At 37.3% G+C, this 21,333-nt stretch overlaps 1 protein-coding gene across 3 annotated transcripts in view; it reads right to left on the bottom strand.

Moving 5' to 3' along the window:
* Window positions 1-21,333, bottom strand: part of nap1l1 (nucleosome assembly protein 1-like 1) — a 113,695-nt gene that overhangs the window by 34,032 nt on the left and 58,330 nt on the right. For all 3 annotated transcript variants that reach the window (XM_039761897.1, XM_039761895.1, XM_039761896.1), the window contains exons 4-5: window positions 8,535-8,637; window positions 4,567-4,708 (exon numbers count right to left, since the gene is read on the bottom strand). In XM_039761897.1, coding sequence (XP_039617831.1) covers window positions 4,567-4,708; window positions 8,535-8,637 — 245 coding nt within the window. The remainder of the gene's footprint in view (window positions 1-4,566; window positions 4,709-8,534; window positions 8,638-21,333) is intronic.

Raw genomic sequence — 21,333 nt, 5'->3', positions numbered from 1 at the left:
TGCAAAACATTTCTGCCAAATAACCCTTCTTACCTTAGTCATTAGGGTTTTATTGACCTAGTTCTGCCAAGAAGAAGTAGTAGTAGTAGTAGTAGTAGTAGTAAATCATCTCATTACTTAAGAGGAATTTCATACTGGGCCAGTGACAATGCCTGCTGTTCAGAAACACAATGCTATTAAGGTCATCTCAATCATGTGGCTTGACGGCCTTCATGGTTGCAGTAATAAAATAAACTTAATGCTTCATCTTTCCCTCATTATTCAAGATGAGGCAAAGCTTGACAAGTGGAAGAATACCCCCAATAAGCTACATCTAGAAGAAACACTAAGCCAAATGAGGATGACATTTAGACTTCCCAACTAAAACCCTGGCTATTAACCACTCTATATATAGGGAGAATAAAATGCACCCTTTTCTAGTCATTCAAGCTACAAACAAATTGGGCTCAAGTGATTTGGACTGAGTCAGAGCTTTTCTCTTTCAACAAGTTCACCTCATTTGAGGCTGCTGACACTTTTGAACACTTTTACATATGAAAGATGATGCATTCCTCAAAAAAATGCCTAGGCATCTAGACATTTCAGAATCTTGATCACATTATAGCACTCTGTGTACAATTGTTTACTTTTGCAGACTTGAACGCAACCTGGTGATCAAACTACATTAAATAAAGACCAGACTTCATTAGTAGTGAAATTACTAAAAACACCAAATCATATATAGTACTAAAGAAAGCTATATGGGATACTGCAGTTTGCCTGCTTTGACTAAACAGAGAAAGAAAACACTACAATGCTACAGAGATGCACAGTATGCAGGATTGGGTGCTTCTGCCTACGAGTTGATGCATAAAGTTTACTGTATAACTATTTTGCAAGAACAGTATAAATATATAAACTTTATTATATAACCTTAAGGTACTATATACATATGCGGCCGAATGTTGCCCAGACAGACATTATGTAATGCATAATTGTACAATGATTCCATTAAACTAGGGGTCTCCAACACCAGTCCTGGAGGTCCTCAGTGGCTGCAGGTTTTATTCTAACCATTTTCTTAATTAGTGCACTGTTTTTTGCTGCTAATTAACTTCCGACTTAAGATTTGATCCCCTGAATTAGTTTCTTTCCTTAAATGGCACCCAAACAGAAATGAAATGTGAAGTGAGTGAGCCAACAGAAGATCTTTGAATTTTTTAAATTGTTGCTATTTCATTAGTTTCACTTTTATTTCAGAACTTCTGTAAAAACAATATTTGGAATCTTTCGAGTCCCAATGTGCTGAATCTTTTTAATGTGGTCAGTGAAACATGTGTTTAATGACTTTGTGCCATAATTCGGGATAGGGTTTTTCGGTTTGGAATTTCAGCACAGACAAAATGATCTACATCAAGAGTTCCCAAAGTGGTCGATAGTTTCAATAAAAAATTTGGAAGTCAACGACGGCAAAAATAGACACCCTTACTACTGCTATTTGTTTGTTACTTCAAAATATCTAGGATTCCAATAGGTACCTAATTAAGAAGTAAAATTTAAAAAACACACTTTTGATAAAAACACATTACATACCAAACTTGCGAACAAAAAGGTAAAATGTGTCATTAAAAAGAGTCACACATAAGGATGCATGAAAATACATGAGCACAAACATGTCTTTATTGAGGAGTGGTACTACGAAAAAGATCAGAGGACACAGTTTATGTATTTGAGTTTGAACAAAAATCTTCTGTTTTTAAAAAAAAAAAAAAAAAACGTATCACAGGGGCTGTTAAAATTGTTAATTTTTTCTTCAGATAATACGACTGAACCAAAAAAGAAATGCAGACAGTACAGCTTGGACTATTTGTACTTATTTTGAGTTTACATATTATTTCATAAATGTCAAATATGTAAAAAACTTTGCTTGTATTTTTTGCTTTAATTTGTTAGTGCAGGTTTCGATATTAAATGTTGCACAAGATAACGCCATATTCCGTAATCCTTTCATCTTTTTCCAATCATTACTTACAAAAGTGATTAAAATGAAAAGTTTGATATCTAGTGAAATATTTAATATTGAGTACTGTACAAATGTATTAATTTGAGTAAGTAAAGTAAATGACTAGGGGATCGACGGTTTTAAAAGTTTTTGGTAAAGGGGTCTGCAGCCGAAAAAAGTTTGGGAACTCTTTATCTACATCAGCAGTTAATTTATTTTTTTTTTTCTGGGCAAAGTAACCAATAAATGCATGCGAGGTAAACTCAGTTTTGAGATTCTCTTGACTTAAAAACTTCAAAGCCTTATAATATGTACATACTTCTGACATATCACCTATGTCCACATATTCGATCTCTATTCACTTTTTCGTTACTTCTCAGAGTAATAATTTCTGTTTCTCTGCACTAATGCAATGTTTACTCTGTTTTGACACTGTCGTTTGCTGCTTTCATATGCTGTATCTAGCTCTGCATGTGTTTCACGTCTACTTTTTTTTTTTAACCTCTTTATGACGTTTTACTTTTTCTACTCCATCTTATCGCGCCAAGGTTTTTTTTTTTTTTTTGAGCCTTTCAAATTTCAGTGCTTTCATAATCTCTAACCTGCTCTGCATGTGTATAGTCCCAACATCCAGATTGGAGGTGCTAATTGCTGCGGGCTGATAATTTCCTTATTTTCTTAATTTGCACCTAGATTACATTTCTTTTTTGTCTCTCCAACACTCGAGACCCTTTTCTCCAGGCTGCTTTCTTCTTTGCTTAGTCTATGTTTCATTAATAACTTATTGTCCTTATACGCTTTATATGCGCCGAGATCCCTGGATCCGTGTGTGCTCAAGGCCAAACCACGGCCGAGTGTGTTGCTGTCCGTGCTCTTATTTGGTTTTAAGTAGGGCGTGTCTTGCAAGAATCGCATGTTCTGCGTCATCACGAGACAGTCCTGGGTCAACCTCTTGGCACAAAGTCTCATGTTTAAAGGTCCCTGTGAGATGCTCCGTGGCTAATCTCTTTAGTCCCATGGGTCTATTAAGTGTCTTCCATGATCTTAACGTCTCCCTGTTTCTCTCCAGGGTTTTTTTTTTTATAATAGAGAGATTAACATTATAGCCAAAACATTAGTAGTTTTGCTAATGGCTATTTGAAAATACGGACTTATTATTCACATAACTGTAATGCCCCATTTTTAATAACCATTCCTTCAGTGTTCTAACGATTAGCTCACTTAGCTTATCCTTAATTACTTCAAATGCTAATTGATTAATTGGTGCTAAATTGCAAATGTTTCCAAAATATTCTGTTGACTTGGGATGCAAGGTACTGGCATTCCTAAATCTCAATTTTGGGTTAAAAAAAAATGGCCAAAATGAAACTCTCAGTAAACACGTCAGTGTATTTTGTTTTTTGTAGAATGAATTATTCCACATGACTGATTGCCAATAAACTGATGGTTTTATACAAAAGGTGAACAGTTTTGTCTTCAAAGAAGAGGGCAAAGGTGATCTTGGATATTTTCTCGGTTGCAGAGGACGCTGGTATTCAGTGTGTATTTAAAGGAAGAAGCCAACAGAAGACCTGTAAGGTATTTGGTTTCTCAAACTACAAACTGTAATTTACTTGTCCACTTGTGTGCATCTGGGCCTTCCCCTTCTCCTATCCTGGTTAGATTCAGTTTGCCCTCTTCTCTCAAGACAGGAAGACATTTGCACGAAATTGCCAGTTTCTTGGCAATCTATCACCTGAAAAACTATTTACATACATATACACTTTGTTTATTATGCAACCCAATTCAACAAAATAAATTTCAGCAGTGCTAATGTAATTACACAAGTTTCTCAAATAACTAATTGGCATTTAAGATTACCAAAGACCACCTAAGGCAGTTCACTATTAGGACACTGAATAAACATAAACATAAACACTGAACATAAATAATAAATGTAATTTCAATCAGTAATAGCCACTGGCAACACTAGTGAGGTCTTGGCTGTACTTTTTAAATCAATTTCATCTTGATCAATTAAGGAATTCACTTCTATCCAAGTATGTATGGACATGCCCAGAAATTGCCATATTATACTGTATATAAAAACCTGCACATCGAGCAATACACACATGTCTGGGACAAAGATGAACTTTGAATATGTATTGCACCTTCCCAATGGAACACCCAGGATGAGATTTGTATAGATTTTTGAGCATTTAGATGAATTTATAACAACTCTAATATCCGTAAAACTATTTGACAAACTGGTGACAATTATAGTCAATCAAAGCTGGTGTTCAAAAAAATATTAAGTTACAAATTACTAATTATCTGTGTCAAATTGATAACTGGATTACTTAAATTTCCTGGTAAAAGTAAATCTAGAACTACTTAGTTTAGTTATATTGTTTTTACCCTTATGATATACATTTATTTTCATGCCTGATTTGTCAAACATATCTACAGTAGCCGAATATTTTAAATGAGCACAAACGGTTACAAGAAAGTGTTTGGCTTTACCAAGATCCAAATCTGAAAAGAAAAATCTTCACAGCAAAATATTACAAAAAAATCAAACATTTGTAAACAGACCACTATCATACCTTATCAAAGAGTGGCTGATAAAGAGCTGCGTACTTTCTTTCCAGTTCATGAACTTCTTCATAAAATTTTGCTTCAATCTTTGCACATTTAACTTGAAGGTTTTTCAAGGCATTAACTCTTCGTTTTACAACCTTGGGTAAGCTGAAGAGGGAGATGATGAACAGCAATTAAACAATTGTCTAAAACACTTTCCCCATCCATTAGAACAGTAAATTTTAGAATAGAATTTTCTCTACTACAAAAGAGATTAATGTTTGTATTAATTGGTGGTATAGGGCAATATTGGTAAGATCAAATTTAATTTAGTTAATGCTTTAGGACCTCAACTTTAAGCAGTATATAAGCAGGAAACCTTGCATAACCATCCCTTGGTATAATCTTTCACAAATAAGCCATAATGTACACTAGAAATAAACTGCTTAGCATAAACAAAAATAAAAACGAGCAACACTTAAGCCAAGCAGTCTGCTGGAAATCTAATCATATTAGCACACAGCAACTTCACACCTTTCTTTACAGTGCTCGGTATGTGCATTTTTGGTTTTATTGTTAATGTTAAGATTAGCAGTCTAAAATCTAACAACAGTGATCAAGATCTTTTGTGCACAGGATTACAGCATGGAAAAGTAGTTACAAGTGAATTTCTTTACTTCAAAGAAAATGGAAAAGTTTGCCAAGGAACCTGCCTCTCTGCGGATTAGCAGTTCCAGCAAGCGATGGTGGCGGAGGAAATATAGGACAAAAAAAAAAACGTAGATGTTGGGCAGGCCTACTTACCACAGATACTCGCAAACCACCAGTGCCCCACATTTTTTGTGCAAACATCAGATCCACCACCAATAAAATGGACAAACTGATGTAGCTAATTAATGGGTCAGGAGTGATTGTAACACTAAGGTTGCTCGAGCAGTACTTAAGATTTTCATCCAAAACTTAATCTGGTACACTCCCAAAAAATGTGGAGCAGCAAGGCTGGAGCAAGATTACAATACTCGCATGTTAAATCTTGCTATGGATACATTTTGGACAACTTTAGATGAGAAATGTAATCAATGAAAGATTTTATGTTGAATTATTGAGTGCTTTATACATATAAAGCTAGGAGTATATTTATGTATAGCTGACTTCAACTCCTTTTCTTAGATATTAAATGGTTCCTTTTATGCCATATTCTACGATTGTTGAAAGGAATATTCTTTGAGAGGGTTTTATACATTTAAGATGCTGCCCGAGTCTTAAAGATTGATCAGTTTTTCCACTGGAATAGAAATGGGTGGGAGGTATGGAAAATTAACCAGCAGAGACAGGAACAGGTCTCTCTTCTCTTCAGGTATCTACATTGGCAAACATCCCTAAATCAGCATGTATCAAATTCAAATCCCGGATGCTTGCCCCCAGAGTAACAAATGGGTCAGCACCAGAGTATATGGAGACACAGGAGAAATGCTCTCTCTCACCCACTCAGGTCTGCCAGGGAACAGACCTGGTGATGCCACCTCTATGTAGTTGTGTGTAGTTGCTGAACACACGCCTAGGAGAAACAGATGGATCAGCTACTGGCTTTGTGCCATTTCTGCCAAGGTGTGTGTTGATCATTTAAAAGCCTGTATAGCTGGGGTCCTTAAGTCTCACTGCCTTGTCTGGCGGGACATCAAATTGTCTTCCGAGAAGATCACGTCTAATCTCCCTGCCAAGATATATATGTATATTTTTTTTAATATACATATATAGAGAGTCTACATTCGCCACCCAGCAATAAAAATGAATTGTTGTGTCACTCCTCTTTCTGCTTTAGGTTTTTGTAGAGTCAACTTTTGAGTGTGTGAACGTCACCAGTTTCAGATCGGTTATAATCAAGTCTAATTCCTTAAAGAATGATTTGTTGATATAGGGATAATATGTAATAGAAATAGAAGCTTAAGAATGTCATTTCATTTTTACAGTACTAATTCTCACTGCTAATTTAATACAGAGGGCAGACCATCTGTTAAATCTTATTTGACATTTTCTCTGCGGTTACCAAAATTGTGTTGAAAAAAAATTTACAAGTGACATTTACCCCTAAACATTTAAACTATTTTGATAAAATGAACAGATAGACCTACTTATCCAAACTAATTATGAATGCAGAGGACTTTTTAAATCTGCTCCTGTATTCAAGGACTCTTGGTAACAGTGTGTCTCAGTATGACGATTATATATATCTCCTGCATATAGTAACATTTTCTGTCGGAGTCCTTCTGATAATACCACTCATCTCCGATGAATTACAAAAATGAATGGCTAATGCCTCAACAGCTATTAGTTGATGTTAATATCTGGACTGGCAAGGTCATTTTATCCAAGCGGATACAATTGGGCCAAACCCACATTTTTACAGTGTGATGAATAGATAAGCCTTTTGACAGAGTCTAATGGACCTAATTGTCTCCAAAGATAATAGCTCTGGTTTGTTAGATTTTGTGGGTGATATATTAGCTTTAAACTTTTGACGTCTGTTTAATGTGTCTGCATTTTACACTAGAATCCAAGAAGCCTATGAAATTTAATAGTCCATGACCTCCTTAAACTTTTGACATAACGCCAAGCAGCTCAGTTCTTTTTCACTGTGGCAATTACCTGATAACTGCTTTTGTTTTTCAAAAATGTGTCTATTAGAAGCATGCAGCCTGCACTCAACCCTCTATTTAGCCAGATGAAGGCATCACACAGCTACAATTCTCACAGCTAAAGTCTGAAGTGTTATCTGGCAAATGAAAGGAATTGTGTGGTCTGTCCATACAACAATCTATGTAAATGTAGCATGACACAGGAAACATGAGGCAAGTTTTAAAGAATTTGAAATTTCAATAAAAAGTTTTTTTTTTATTATTTTCAGCCAGAAATGGCCAGTGAAGTTAATAACAGAATGGAAACACTTAATGCCTCTCCTGTACTTTCACCCTGTCACAGACACCCTGCAAAATTTCCACTGTGGGGTGTAGGCACATCATACAGGTATGGCCAAATTCTGCATCAATGCTCCAATCACGTTTTTAAGACCAATACCGATCACCATTTTCATGTTACTAGATGGGCAGATTTATATTTTTTTTTTTCCCAAAAAAAGTACAAGCAGCTCCTGCATAACCAGACACATAGAAGCCTTATATCCTATATTAAAAAGTGTAGAAAAACAGTAGACCACAGATGTTAACTTTAGTTTCCTTAATACATATTTCATCCATCAAAATATGTACAAAAATATGACGAGTGCGATTATGAATAGTTTTTTTTGTTGTATTATGGATTCATATCTTCCATGTACCTGTCTAAAACACAGCTTAATAAAAAAATAAATAAAAATTTCTGTAATTGATATTGGTAATTAAACACTGCTTAAAATGTGCTTAAACACATACTATGAATACATTTACTATATTTATACCGGTGTTTTTTTCTTCAGTGTACCTGCTAGATATTAGTTATTCTTCAGGTGTCTGAATTTTAAATATGGATTGCCATTTTAACATGCACTACTTGCTTTATGCCAAAACTTACTGTATGACACACAAATACCACATAAATCTTTAAAAGAGGCACAAATGTATCAAATGTCCGTAAGAGGTTTATCAAGAAAACACAAGGCTAACACGTGCTTAATAAGTTTAGTTTATTAAGTAGAAGAAATTTTGCAGTTAAGCTGAAAACCTAAAGTTAAAGCAGCAATTTGAAATGGCCTTTTTTAAAATTAAAAATGTAAGCAACTATACTTAACAAGCTCACTGTCCAAACTCAAACTGTTCGTTTTACTGAATAGAGCTACATACATATGTGAAAGTGTCCAAAGAAAAAAAAAATGCATGTAACAGAATTGTTCTCCAATTTGGAGTTTTATTTCAATAAATATAAAGTACTTTAAAAATACACTGAAAATACCTAGCTTTTTAAACTTAAAATATTAAAAACAAAAAAACTAATACTATACCTTTCCATGTAACCAGAAGGAGACCCCACCAGTCCATCAAGCCTTTCTTGAAGAGCAGCTAGAATCTGTGGGTTCTGCATCATCTGAACTGTCAGCTGACGAGCTTTAAAAAAAAAAAAAGGAATTTTTACACATTACAAAATCCCCCACACACACACAAATTAGACAACACACTGAATCAATGTATTACACACTAATCACTTAACAAAAAGAGAACAGCCTTTTCATATACTCTGATCCTAAACAGTTTACATTTAATGCAGTCATCAAAATTAAACTTAAAAAAACTCAAAATGAACTCCATGATTTTTAAACCCTGTACACTGAAGTGAGTAGTCCGTATTGCCCCAGTAACCTGCTTATATAGATGGACCAAGATCAAATTTTAAATTGAAGCAGATGCAATATATGAAGTTTAAGCAATTGAAGTCACATTTGACTGAACCTAACTGCATTGCCCTTAAAAATCAACGTTTTAATATTCAAACCATCCCTATTTAACAGAATATAATTCTCTAAATTGAGACTACTTCATCTAATTTTGGAAGATTAGTTTTTTTCTTGTCTAGTTTGAAATGACTTATGTCAGAACAATTAATAAATGCAAAAATCTGAAATAACTGATATAATTTACAAAGATTTAAGGTTTTCACCATCCCAACCCATCCGATTAAAAATGGAAGACTGGAATGGTTTCGCTCAATTATAAAACTATGGTGCATGTCAAATTAAAGGGAGTCGGATTAAAATTGATTTTTGCAAATGGTTTTTCTGCTTGCACCATTACAAAACAAAAGATGCAACATTAAGTTAAAAGTGCAACATTTTTTTTTTTTTTTAAAATCTAAACCACATTCTTTTGGCAGGACTCCTGCCAACAGATCCTGATCCATCTGTTGGACACTAACAGTGTCACAGCAAATAATTCAATAACAATTCGATACAAAATGTTCCTAAAATTTAATGTTAGTGTTTTTAAAGTATCAGCAGTACAAAGTGAAAAAGTTGGCACTGCACTCATACGGGACTAAGCCAACAAATTACTCCAGAAGACACTAGAACAAAAACTACAATTAAAAATGTCTCAAAGTTCAGGTTTGTGGGGGACTTCACACACCATCACTGATACAAGTTGAACTAAGCTTTAGGCGAAGTGGCTATTTGGCTGGTCTACAATGACACAAACTGCTCTATTTGACAATATCAAAAAAAATAAATAAATATTGTATTTCGAAGCACAAAGTACTGGAATTATTGTAGTTAAGATGAGCAAAGCATACTTCCATGTTAGATACATGGATATGCAAATGCTAGATGCATTTATTTGGTTTTTCAAGGCAAACCATTGGCTACTAGTACATCTCCTGAATTGTAATGACCATAGTGAAAGCACAGGTCATATTTAAAAATGCTCCTTTGCAAATGTAAAAGACAACAAATTACGTTGAAGGTGCAGTTCATTTTCTATTTCTGGATTTGTACACTGGCTAAGTAATAAGTCTTTGTCATATAAAATATGTTGTAAACAGCAGAGCAATCAGGTGTTCAGCAACAATGGCTTAATGTAGAACTAATGAGTTTGATTTTACAGAACAAATTAAAAGGTTTGACAAATGTTTTAAAAAGGAGAAATCTGGAAATTAACCAAGATTGAGACAGTTGAAAACAGATTCAGTTTGACATTACTCTTTAATAAGTTCACTTTTTAAAACCAGTTTAAACTCATAAAATTTTTCAAATCCAACCATAGCAAAAACGTTACAAACCTCTCAGAGGGTTTTCTGACAAAACCAGTTTTAAAGCACAAGTTTGCTTAAATTATTCTTAATTACCTTGGAATTCACTTGATGAAAAGAACAGGGGCATCATGCATAACACCGTGCATAGAATTCGCACTATAACATGACATAAGCACAAAAGCCGAAATGCACATACGCACAGAAAAATCTAGATGCAGGAATCCGTGCGTACTCCAATTTCCATGTTCTTCCGCTACATAATTCCTGGTCAGTTTGAAAAGTAACGTTCGTGCATGCGCCTTCTGTCCCGCCCCCAACTCCTCCCAGAATTATGCCTCTATGAATATGCAAATATTTTATAAATCACCCTTAAGCTCAGCCTCCTGTGAAAAGCACAGGGAAAATAAGAATTTCAGTGAATACCAAGTGGAGGCAAAGGAAAAGCATGTTACAGTGATCCCTCGCTATATCACGCTTCGACTTTCGCGACTTCACTCTTATCGCGATTTTTTCTCATACACGCTTACGTCACTACACATGCGCTTTCTGAGAACTTTTATCTAAGCCCCACGATGGCTCCTAAAGGTGCTGCTTTTTCTAAGCCTTATGACAATAAAACTAAGTGCCAGAGGAAGATGCTTACTATCCAGGAGAAGGTGAAACTCTTGTATATGATCAAAGATGGCAATACCCTACAAAAGCCTCCTCACGCATATGAAAAGACAGCGCCAGCAACCGCCTATCAAGATGTTCTTCAGCCGAGCACCCAGATACCCACTGCCTACTCTTAGTATTCCTTCAGCGGAAGAAGACAACGATGCACCTGCTGAAGATACTGCACCACCTGAAGACTCTCCTATTTAGGTTGTGCCTTCATAGGTTAGTGGTTGTGTGTAAGAACTGTGTGTAATTAAATTTACAGTACAATAATCTATATAAAATTCTCCTTCCGTCCCGCGAGTGTAAAGCGTAGCGGTATTCCGCTTATCACAGACTTACTACTTGCGGTACAAAGTAACGCGATGTGAGCAGAGTTCTGGTGCTCCCATCGTTCCCTTGCTTTTGTGCGCGATGCGCTGGAAAAAACATTAATTATTTCCAGAGAAAAAATTTTGTCTGAGTACATATGCCTCACCGCGTAGTAAATATCAGGAGAGATGGTGCTTGCTTATTCTCATCTATAGCTTATCTAGTGCATGAAACTCCGTCTTTAGCGGTACAGATTCGGCACTGTAGGACTTTGGACAGGCACTCGAGGGGATAAAAGAAAACGTAGGTTTTCGGGAGAGCACTTTGATGTTCTCCTTCCCTACACTTGCATGACTTTTACTCACTCTTTACAGAAAGTGCTGAAAATGATCTCCTTGTGCGTCAATGCATTTTTGGGCGCGCCTTAACAGGTTGTCATATACACGACGCAACTCTGGGGTGCCAATGCTCCAAATTGCATTACAAATATTGTCTTTCAACTGGTGTAAAGTTCTCGGGTTATTAGCGTACACTTTTCCCTTCAAATTGCCCCACAGATAAAAGTCACAAGTGCTTAAGTCCGGCGATCTCGACGGCCACAATCCTTTGGCGACAATCCTGTCTTCGGTAAATGTCTCCCTAATTCGTGACAGTGACACACGTGACAAGTCGCGCCATCCTGTTGCAAGAAGGCGTACTCTTGGAATGGAATACATGTTGCTCAGCTCATACTCACACGTTTGCACTACGTCTACACAGCTTTCGTGATGAGGGTAGTCAATCGGCGCGCCCCTCTGGCAGGAAGGCGGGCTACTTTTTGTGGGCCACCCTGTATATTGGGTAATAGGTAATATGAGTGTAATGGTGACTAAAGTGTGTTTTCATGTCTAGAGGGCTCTAATGTTAAAAAAACATATTTAGAAGATCGTAAACAGGTTTTCTATACTCTAACTGCACGAATATTCGATTTATAAATAAAGAATCCTACTTCGCAAAAATTCATTTATCACGGTAGAGTCTGCAATGGATTAACCGTGATAAACAAGGGTTCACTGTATTTGTTGGTTTAAACAGTGGTATAATCAACAAAAGGAAGTTGATTGAGTGACGAAGTGTCAGAGAAACTCAAAAGCTCATGTTCAAAGTTGCACAGTGCCAAAAAAAAAAAAGTCACATCAAAGTCGCAGCGAAAAGGCAAGTTGTAGCCCACCGTTTGAGCTTATTAGGGTACAGAAAAAAAAAAAAAAAATAGGCATACAGTGGAGAAAAAAGCACGAAATGTCAGCTTTAATCTCGAAATTTCCACTTTAACCACGTAGTTTATTTTGTCATTAAAGTAGATCACCATAAACTTCATCTTAAAATCATTTAATTTACTAGTTTCTCAAATCCCATTGTAACTAAAGTAGCATGTTAAATGCTGGGTTTTGTATTTGATCTTCAATGTGCTCTGTGTGAATCACTACATGCTTCCATTCTTTCTCAGACAGGACACAGAATCCATTACATTCATGGTATTACAGCTCTCTGAATAATTAAAATACTGAGATGTATACATGGTATCATTTTCATGATGACAGGAATGAAAGCATTTTATTAAACATGGAAATACGATGGCGCAGTGATTGGTCATATCTCACAAGATGCTGCTGTGCCATGCGCAACCTTCGATGAAAATTTATTGTAGCAGTACTGTCTTTCAAACGTACTAACATTCAATTCACGTCCTTACTTTTTTTCCCCCCCAAATACCCAATCGCCACACAATCAGCTCTGTAATAGACGTAAAGCCATCTATAAGCTTACGACGACGATTCTTCAAAACTTAAGGAACACTGAAATATCTTCATAGTACGTGTTTAATTATTCTATCCTATCCTTTCAGTGTCACGCCAGCCTCAGCAAATATACAGCGCAAGGCAGGAACAATACGTGAACTTGCTAGAGCTGCAGCACAGTGTCTTCACATGTTTAATTAACAACAATACAGATTTAAATTAAGTTAGGTTCATCTGTATAATATAATCAACATATTTTGCTGCATTTAATCTTACAAATGATGCCTCCATCATATGTAAATACGCGCTTCATAAAGTGGTGCAGGTTGTGCATTATCATCACTGCAGTGCAAGTTTACAGCAAGGTTATTATAGTTAAACTAAAATTACTATTAAAAAAACATTTTAATAAATTGAAATAAAACTGAAATGAAAAAGTAAAAAACTAAATAAAACCATTAAAGTAGCTGGAAAGACTAACTGAAATAAATTTACTAAAATAATTTTTAGTTTTCATTTTTGAATGAACAGAAACTCATCCAACACGAGCCACCCACATATATTCATCCAGTGAATGGTACCTTGGTGATGGAGGGCAAGTGTTCACACAGCATTTGCGGTGACAGAGCAAGCTGAATACAGGTGCGTAAAGCTTGTGAAATAGAAAGCAATTTACGTGCTGCCTTATGCCACAATTACTAAAACTAAAACAAACTAGTAGATATAAAAATAACAGAAATGTCTTTGTGAAATAAAAACTAAACTAAAAATACACAAAGGAAAACTAAAACTAAACTGAATTTCCAAGTAATGTCAGAAAAAAAATAAATAAAAACTAATATAAAAAGGCAAAACTATAATACCCTTGGTAACAGTGGGGTAATTGTACTTAAGTACAAACAGTTCCACAAGGAGCAATTGATCGAGTGCGTTTATAGTTATTGGGATGAAACCGCTTCTCAACCGTGAAGTCCGTACAGGAAAGGCTTAGAAACGTTTTGCTGTGGCTGAGGCAGTGTGGGCTTGATGCTGTAATACGGATAATTCTCATTCCGATCAGCGGCTGCGATTCCCCACTCAGATACAGTGAACCCTCGTTTATCACGGTTAATCCGTTCCAGACTCTACCGTGATAAATGAATTTTCACGAAATAGGATTCTTCATTTACAAATCGAATATTTTCGCAGTTAGAGTATAGAAAACCTGTTTATGACCTTCTAAATACGTTTTTTTTAACATTAGAGCCCTCTAGACATGAAATAACACCCTTTAGTCACCATTACACTCGTATTACCCAATATATTAGACAAAATAAGAGAAAATCAGACATATTCGACGTTACAAATATCATATTACTAGGCTCACCCGCCTTTTAAGGCGACCAACTTTTATCCTCAATTTTTGTGCGCTCCATGTGTACATCAGGCATGTAAGTGTAGGGAATGAGAACATTAAAGTGCCCATTCATAACATCTCCCAAAAACCTACGTTTTTTTTTTTTTTATCCCCTCAAGTGCCTGTCCAAAGTCATACAATGTCAGCCTGAATCTGTACCGCTAAAGATGGAGTTTCATGCACTAAATAAGCTATAGATGAGAATAAGCAAGCACCATCTCCCCTGATATTTACTACGCAGTGAGGCATTTGTACTCCAACAACATTATTTCCAGAGACAATTTTGTCTATTTTTCCAGCGCATCGCGCACAAAAGCAAGGGAACGATGAGGGCACCAGAACTCTCATCGCGTCGCTTTAAACCTCAAGCCACAAGTAGTAAGTCTGTAATAAGCAGAATACCGCTACGCTTTGCACTCGCGGGACGGAAGGACAATCCCGAACGCTTATATAGTAGATTATTGTACTGTACATTTAATTGCACACAAACACACACAGTTCTTACACACACAACCACTAACCTATGAAGACACAACCTCAGTAGGAGAGTCTTCAGCGGAAGAAGACGACGCACCTGCTGAAGATACTGCACCACCTCTGAAGGACTACTAAGAGTAGGCAGTGGGTGTCTGGGTGCGCGGCCGAAGAACATCTTGATAGGCAGTTGCTGGCGCTGGCAGCACGTTTAGGAGCCATCGTAGGGCTTAGATAAAAGTTCTCAGAAAGCGCATGCGCAGTGACGCAAGCGTGTATAAGAAAATAAATAAATAAATAAAAATTTAAAAAAATCGCAAGAGTGAAGCCACGAAGGTCGAAGCGTGATATAGCGAGAGATCACTGTACAGTAATATAAATACTCCGAGTGGTGCAGTGAGAGTAATATGGAAAAAGATGATCCGCTGTGGCAACCCTTAAAGGGAGCAGTTGAAAGAAGAAACAGAAGAAGATGGTGCAGTGAGAGTAACACTACTAAAGCAGTTATGGTATTTGGAATACTATGGCTATTCCCGGGACCATTATATTGTTACAAGTTAATTACAATCAGATGCATTACACTAATCAACAATATGCGGTTAGTTTCAGTGTATTTATAAAGCCGCATCAGGAAAATAAAGTGCAACCACACAGGAACAGTAGCACTGCTTTGACGGTGGGTGCCGCCAGTCTGCAAAACCGAGCGGAGAACTTGCATACGACAAGGTATGAGGTACCTTGGAAAAGTGTGCGGCTTTACTCCAAGTATAGGTTTTATACATCGCGATTTGAACGTGGAAACGTTCTTGCGTAACATTTCTGTTCGTACGCACCATTTATGCGTGAGGCCCCAGGTGTTGCATTTTTTTATTTTTAGTATTGATTTTGATCAAAATTTCAGTACCTGGAGAGAAAGAAAAAAAAAAAAAGTCGAAGATGGAATGTGTGCATGGTAAGAAATCAGTCCACGATGATCTCTTTATACACTTTACACTGAAATTCCTTAGATAATAAAATTTCCCCAACTGTTTTTACCCTGGAAGAATCCTCATGTCCAATAATAAATTAAAATTGACATCCATTGTATTTTAATAAATTAAAAATGTCACTTGATAGCTAGAGAACCAAGTATGCCAGTATGTTAAAGCTGCTGTTGCTATTTGTTCTGTATATTCTAGTTACAGAATAATATTGTTTGTTCAAATCACTGAATGGGATTTAGGTTTTTCATCTTGCCTGAACGGGCCTGAGTTGCCTTGAAAGCTTGCATACTGTAATCTTTTTAGTTAGCCAATAAAGTCATTTTGCTTGACTTTTCACTACATTCATTAAGGCTAACACAGTACAACACTATTTCTAAATTACTGCAAATTTACTTGATGGTTTAATAAGACTTTGAAATCTAGATGTGAATACAATGCATTCGTAATTGCAACAACTTTCTCAAAAAAAAAAGTGCAGGAGTGGCAATATTCTAGGTCATGACTCATATTGCTTGAGAGATTCTCATATGCGTGCTTATCCATACACCTGGGGCAATGATCAAACAAAAAATTTCTCCAAGAAAAACAATTTAAATGAAAGCAACTTGCCTTAATATGAACTCATAAGGAGTGGTGGGAAAATGTATAAATCGTGTTTATTATTGCTTACAAGTTAAGTGGTTTTAATAAATAAAAAAAAAAAAAGTTGACACATACCCACCAAATCTTTACGATTGCTAAACTACATTTTCCTTGTGGTCAAAATGTGTACCATTATCAACACTTTCGTCTCACAGAGCATGGCTTTTCTACATAAATAGATCAATTATGTACAACATTTATTACAAATATTATTCTGTCAGATGACAATCTTTACGAGTTCATTGTTGTCTGGCGTTTCCTAACCATTTAGCCTACCAAAATATTTAGCCTTACAGCTCATGAGCTATCCAAAATCCTGGTGAACTCTGCAGTAGTTTCCTAAATTTGGAAAACAAAATCTTTTACTCCTATTCATACGAGTAAGGCCAAATTTGTGTTACTCATATTTTCGATCTGGTTAGGACCACTTTCCTACTCTGAGAAGCTTCATAGATACAGGCACTGATGCTTTAACCTTTGATCCGGTCACTTCCTACCTAATGACAATCTCATGTCTTCCTAGAGCCATATCTTCCAGTATCACATTTTTTGAAGATAACGTTCACCTGCTTATTTTAAACAGGAGAATCTTAAGCAAGTAATGCTTAGCAGAAGCACTATAGGCAATAAAGTTAAAATATGAATGATTAGCCAGCCATCCATTATCCAACCCACTATATCCTAACTATAGGGTCACGGGGGTCTGCTGGTGCCAACACAGGGCGCAAGGCAGGAAACAAACCCCAGGCAGGGTAACCAAAAAAAAGCATAAAATACAAATGTATATGCAGCACCCACAGTATTTAAGTTATGCTCAAATATATTTAAATATTCAGGCTTTTTTTAAATAAAAAAAAAAAAAATCACAATATTTGATGCATTACTCCACAGAACATTAATTTTTTGCTAATTTGACAAGCCTTAATCCACACGTGTATATACTTATTATAGTGGCTTGAAGGGATTTAACACATACCATAATTCACCCCAAAACTTTCATATTAATGATTGTCATAGCCTGGGATTTGATCAATTTGACTGTTTATTACTTGTAAATGCGATTTTTGCAGTGCTGCCAAGCATAGAAATTGTTCTTATACCAAATGGTCTCTCTGGATAAGCCCCTGTTATGCATGTGATGGAGCAAGATTTGCTCATTGCCCTTTGAAAAACTGATCAAGTTTTGCCAGGCTACTTAAAGAGCAATGTGCAACAGATTTTTGGTCTTGTCACAGATGTTTGATGGGGTTAAAGTCAAAACTCAGAGCCACTGCCACCCTATTGTTACTGTGGCAGTATGCTCTGGGTCATTGTTCTATTGAAAGACCCAACTTTGTGCTCAGGTTAAATTTTCTGGTCGAGGGTACCAGGATTTTCTCTTGGATCTGTCTGTACAGCATTCATCTTTTTAACAGTCCAGATCAAACTGCCAGTCCCTCCTGATGAAAAGCATCCGTGTAACATGACACTGACCACTAAACTTTACAGTGTGGATGGCATCCTGGTAACTACCTATTGTGCAGTGAGACATTCTACACATGCTGTTTAGGGCTTTTAAAGGCAGTGATCAGCATGAGCTCAAGCACGCACAGAAGGAACTCCGAGTCTAGCTTAGGGCAATGAAGGAGCAGTACAGGAGAAAGCTGGAGCAGAAGTTGCAGAATAACAGCATTAAGGAATTGTGTGATGGGATTGAGAGAGATGTGGAAAGAGCAAACCAGATGAACAAATTCTTTAACAAGTTTGACCAACCTAACCCACTCACCTCGGAGAACTGCAACCTCCACCCACCCTTCTGCTGATACCAACATAGGAGAGACATCCACACCAACAATTATATCAGCCCAGGTGAGCAGAGAGCTGAGGAGACTATGTGCAAGCAAAGCAGTGGGTCCAGATGCAGTATCACCTCGACTATTGAAGGCCTGTGCACTGGAGCTGGGGAGTCCTATATAGTGCATCTTCAACCGGAGTCTGGAACAGGGGAGAGTCCTGAGGCATTGGAAAACATCTTGCATCACCCCAGTCCCAAAGGTATCACATCCTAGTGAGCTGAATGACATTGGCCTGTCGCTCTGACATCATATGTGATGAAGACCATGGAGCAGCTGCTGCATCACCACCTGAAGCCACAGGTCCGCCACACCCTCAACCCTCTGCAGTTCGCATACCAGGAGAAGGTGGGAGCGGAGGATGCCATCTATATGCTATACCGATCCCTCTCCCACTTGGACAGAGGTGCTGTAAGAATTACGTTTTTGGACTTCTGGAGCACCTTCAACACCATCCAACCTCTGCTCCTTAGGGACAAGCTGACAGAGATGGGAGTACATTCAAACCTGGTGGCATGGATCATGGACTCTCTTACAGACAGACCTCAGTATGTGCATCTCGGGAACTGCAGGTCTGACACTGTGGTCTGCAGCACAGGAGTGCCACAGGGGACTGTACTTTCTCTGGTCCTGTTCAGCCTATATACATCGGACTTCCAATGCAACTCCGAGTCCTGCTACATGCAAAAGTTCGCTGATGACCCTGCTATCGTGGGCTGCATCATGAGTGGGCAAGAGGAGTAGTATAGGAACCTTATCAAGGCCTTTGTTAAATGGTGCGACTCAAACCACCTACCAAAAAAAACCAAGGAGCTGGTGGTGGATTTTAGGAGACCTAGGCCCCTCCTGGACCCCGTGATTAGAGGCGACTGTGTGCAGATGGTACAGACAGTGTAGCTGGATGATAAATTGAACTGTACTGCCAGTACTGATGCTCTGTGCAAGAGAGGACAGAGCCGAAGACTGGCATTCTTCAACATCTGCAATAAGATGCTGCAGATGTTCTATTACACGGTTGTGGCGAATGCCCTCTTCTACGCGGTGGTGTGCTGTGGAGGCAGCATAAAGGACACCTCACACCCGGACAAACTCACGAGGAAGGCAGGCTCTATTGTAGACATGGAGCTGGACAGTTTGACATCTGTGGCACAGCGATGGGCGCCGAGAAGGCTCCTGTCAATCAGGGAGAATCCACTTAACAGTATCATCTCCAGACAGAGGAGCAGCTTCAGCGACAGACTGCGGTCACTGCCCTGCTCCACTGATAGGCTGAGGAGATCATTCCTCCCCCACATTATGCGACTCTTCATTTCCACTGGGGGGTGTAAACGTTATTATACAAAGTTATTGTTTGTTTTACCTGCATTTCTCTCTCTCTTTTTTTTTTTTTTAAATTACCAGTATGCTGCTGCTGGAGTATGTGAATTTCCCCTTGGGATTAATAAAGTATCTATCTTGTGTTCAATCCATGCCCACTTTAGTTTCATGAGACCAGAAGATTTTCTGGTACATTTTCAGTACATGAAAAGTGACATTTTACAAAATCGTTATAGGGAAAACATCTTTTTCTAAGTAGCTGCACTACTAAATTGAGATGTCACTGTTGATTATTTTCTTTATGACTCTTTCCTTAACAGCAAGTCAGATTATATTGGTCTATGAGAACACAGGTTAACAATAGATTTCTCCATGAGATTTATCTGGCCATGTGAACATTTAGCTGGGTTACAGTTAAGGATTTTCTAGCAAAAACAAGTGCAATAGTTTCTAGCAGTCGTGGGTTGAAAACAGTAGAAGCATCCACCAAGACATTTCCTGAGGCAGATGCTCAGGCACGTGTAATCCTCCTCCTCCTGTTTGAGATAAATGGTCTTGATGTTTCAGAAACCACTAAATTTATGTTTGGTGAACTGAATATACAGTGCCATTTCAGCAGCACAATCACTTTAAAATAAAGGAATCCATTTATAAAACCAGCCAGCCCTACGTTAGTTTTTTGTAAGAAATGTATAATGTAATCAAGCAACTTTGCCCATACTGCTCAGGAACCACAGGCTCCATGTTTGTTCCTCGTTTTACAGATAAATATGACATCTCTTTTGGAAAGGGAGAATTCTGTAGGTGGAATTGTGCATGTAAATTCAGATTTACACAAATCCAGATTTCTGCTTTGACCAGGTTTAGACGCCTTAGGGCTTGAGTTGCATGTAAAACACACTTAAATATTTTTACATACACACACTAGGGGTTTGTAATATTCTCATCTTGCAGTACTTGAAAAAAATCTTTTCCAAAGTCTTGTTGAAAGATTTTCTATATATACACACACTTATGGGCTTCGCTCCCCAACCCCCGTTTTTGGTTTTTCCAGATACACACTTAAGATTTTGTTTCTTTAAATTGTTGCTATTTCATTAGTTTCACTTTTATTTCAGAACTTCTGTAAAAACAATATTTGTAATCTTTAGAGTCCCAATGTGCTGAATCTTTTTAATGAGGTCAGTGAGACATATGTTTAATGACTGTATCATAATTTAGGACAGGTTTCTCCGTTTGGAATTTCAGCACAGACAAAACGATCTACATCAGCAGCAGTTTTTTTTTTGCAAAGCAAGCAATAAATGCATGTGAGGTAAACTTCGTTTTAGAAATTCTCTTGACTTAAACTTCAAAAGGTTGCCAAGTAATTTCTCTTTGCGCTAATACAAAGTTCACTTTTTGTTTTGACACTGTCATTTATTCTGCTTTCATATTCTGTACCTTGATCTGTATGTGTTTCTACGAGTCTTTTGAATTCCAGTTTTCATTATCTCTGACCTGCTCTGCATGCGTTTGGCCCCTTGGTTAAGCTCTTTATGACGTTTTACTTTGCTTTCTACTCTTATTTCTGTCCTCGCTTTATCCTGCTTTTGTTTCAATCACACCTGGTCCGTGGTGATTTTCCCTTTTTAGAGTAATTTCCGCTTGTTTGCGCTACTGCAATCTT

The sequence above is a fragment of the Polypterus senegalus genome, chromosome 8 (assembly GCF_016835505.1).
Source record: "Polypterus senegalus isolate Bchr_013 chromosome 8, ASM1683550v1, whole genome shotgun sequence".
In the NCBI taxonomy this organism is placed as follows: Eukaryota; Metazoa; Chordata; class Cladistia; order Polypteriformes; family Polypteridae; genus Polypterus; species Polypterus senegalus.
The sequence above is the reverse complement of the archived record's forward strand: the minus strand, read 5'-3'. Positions and strand labels throughout refer to the sequence as shown.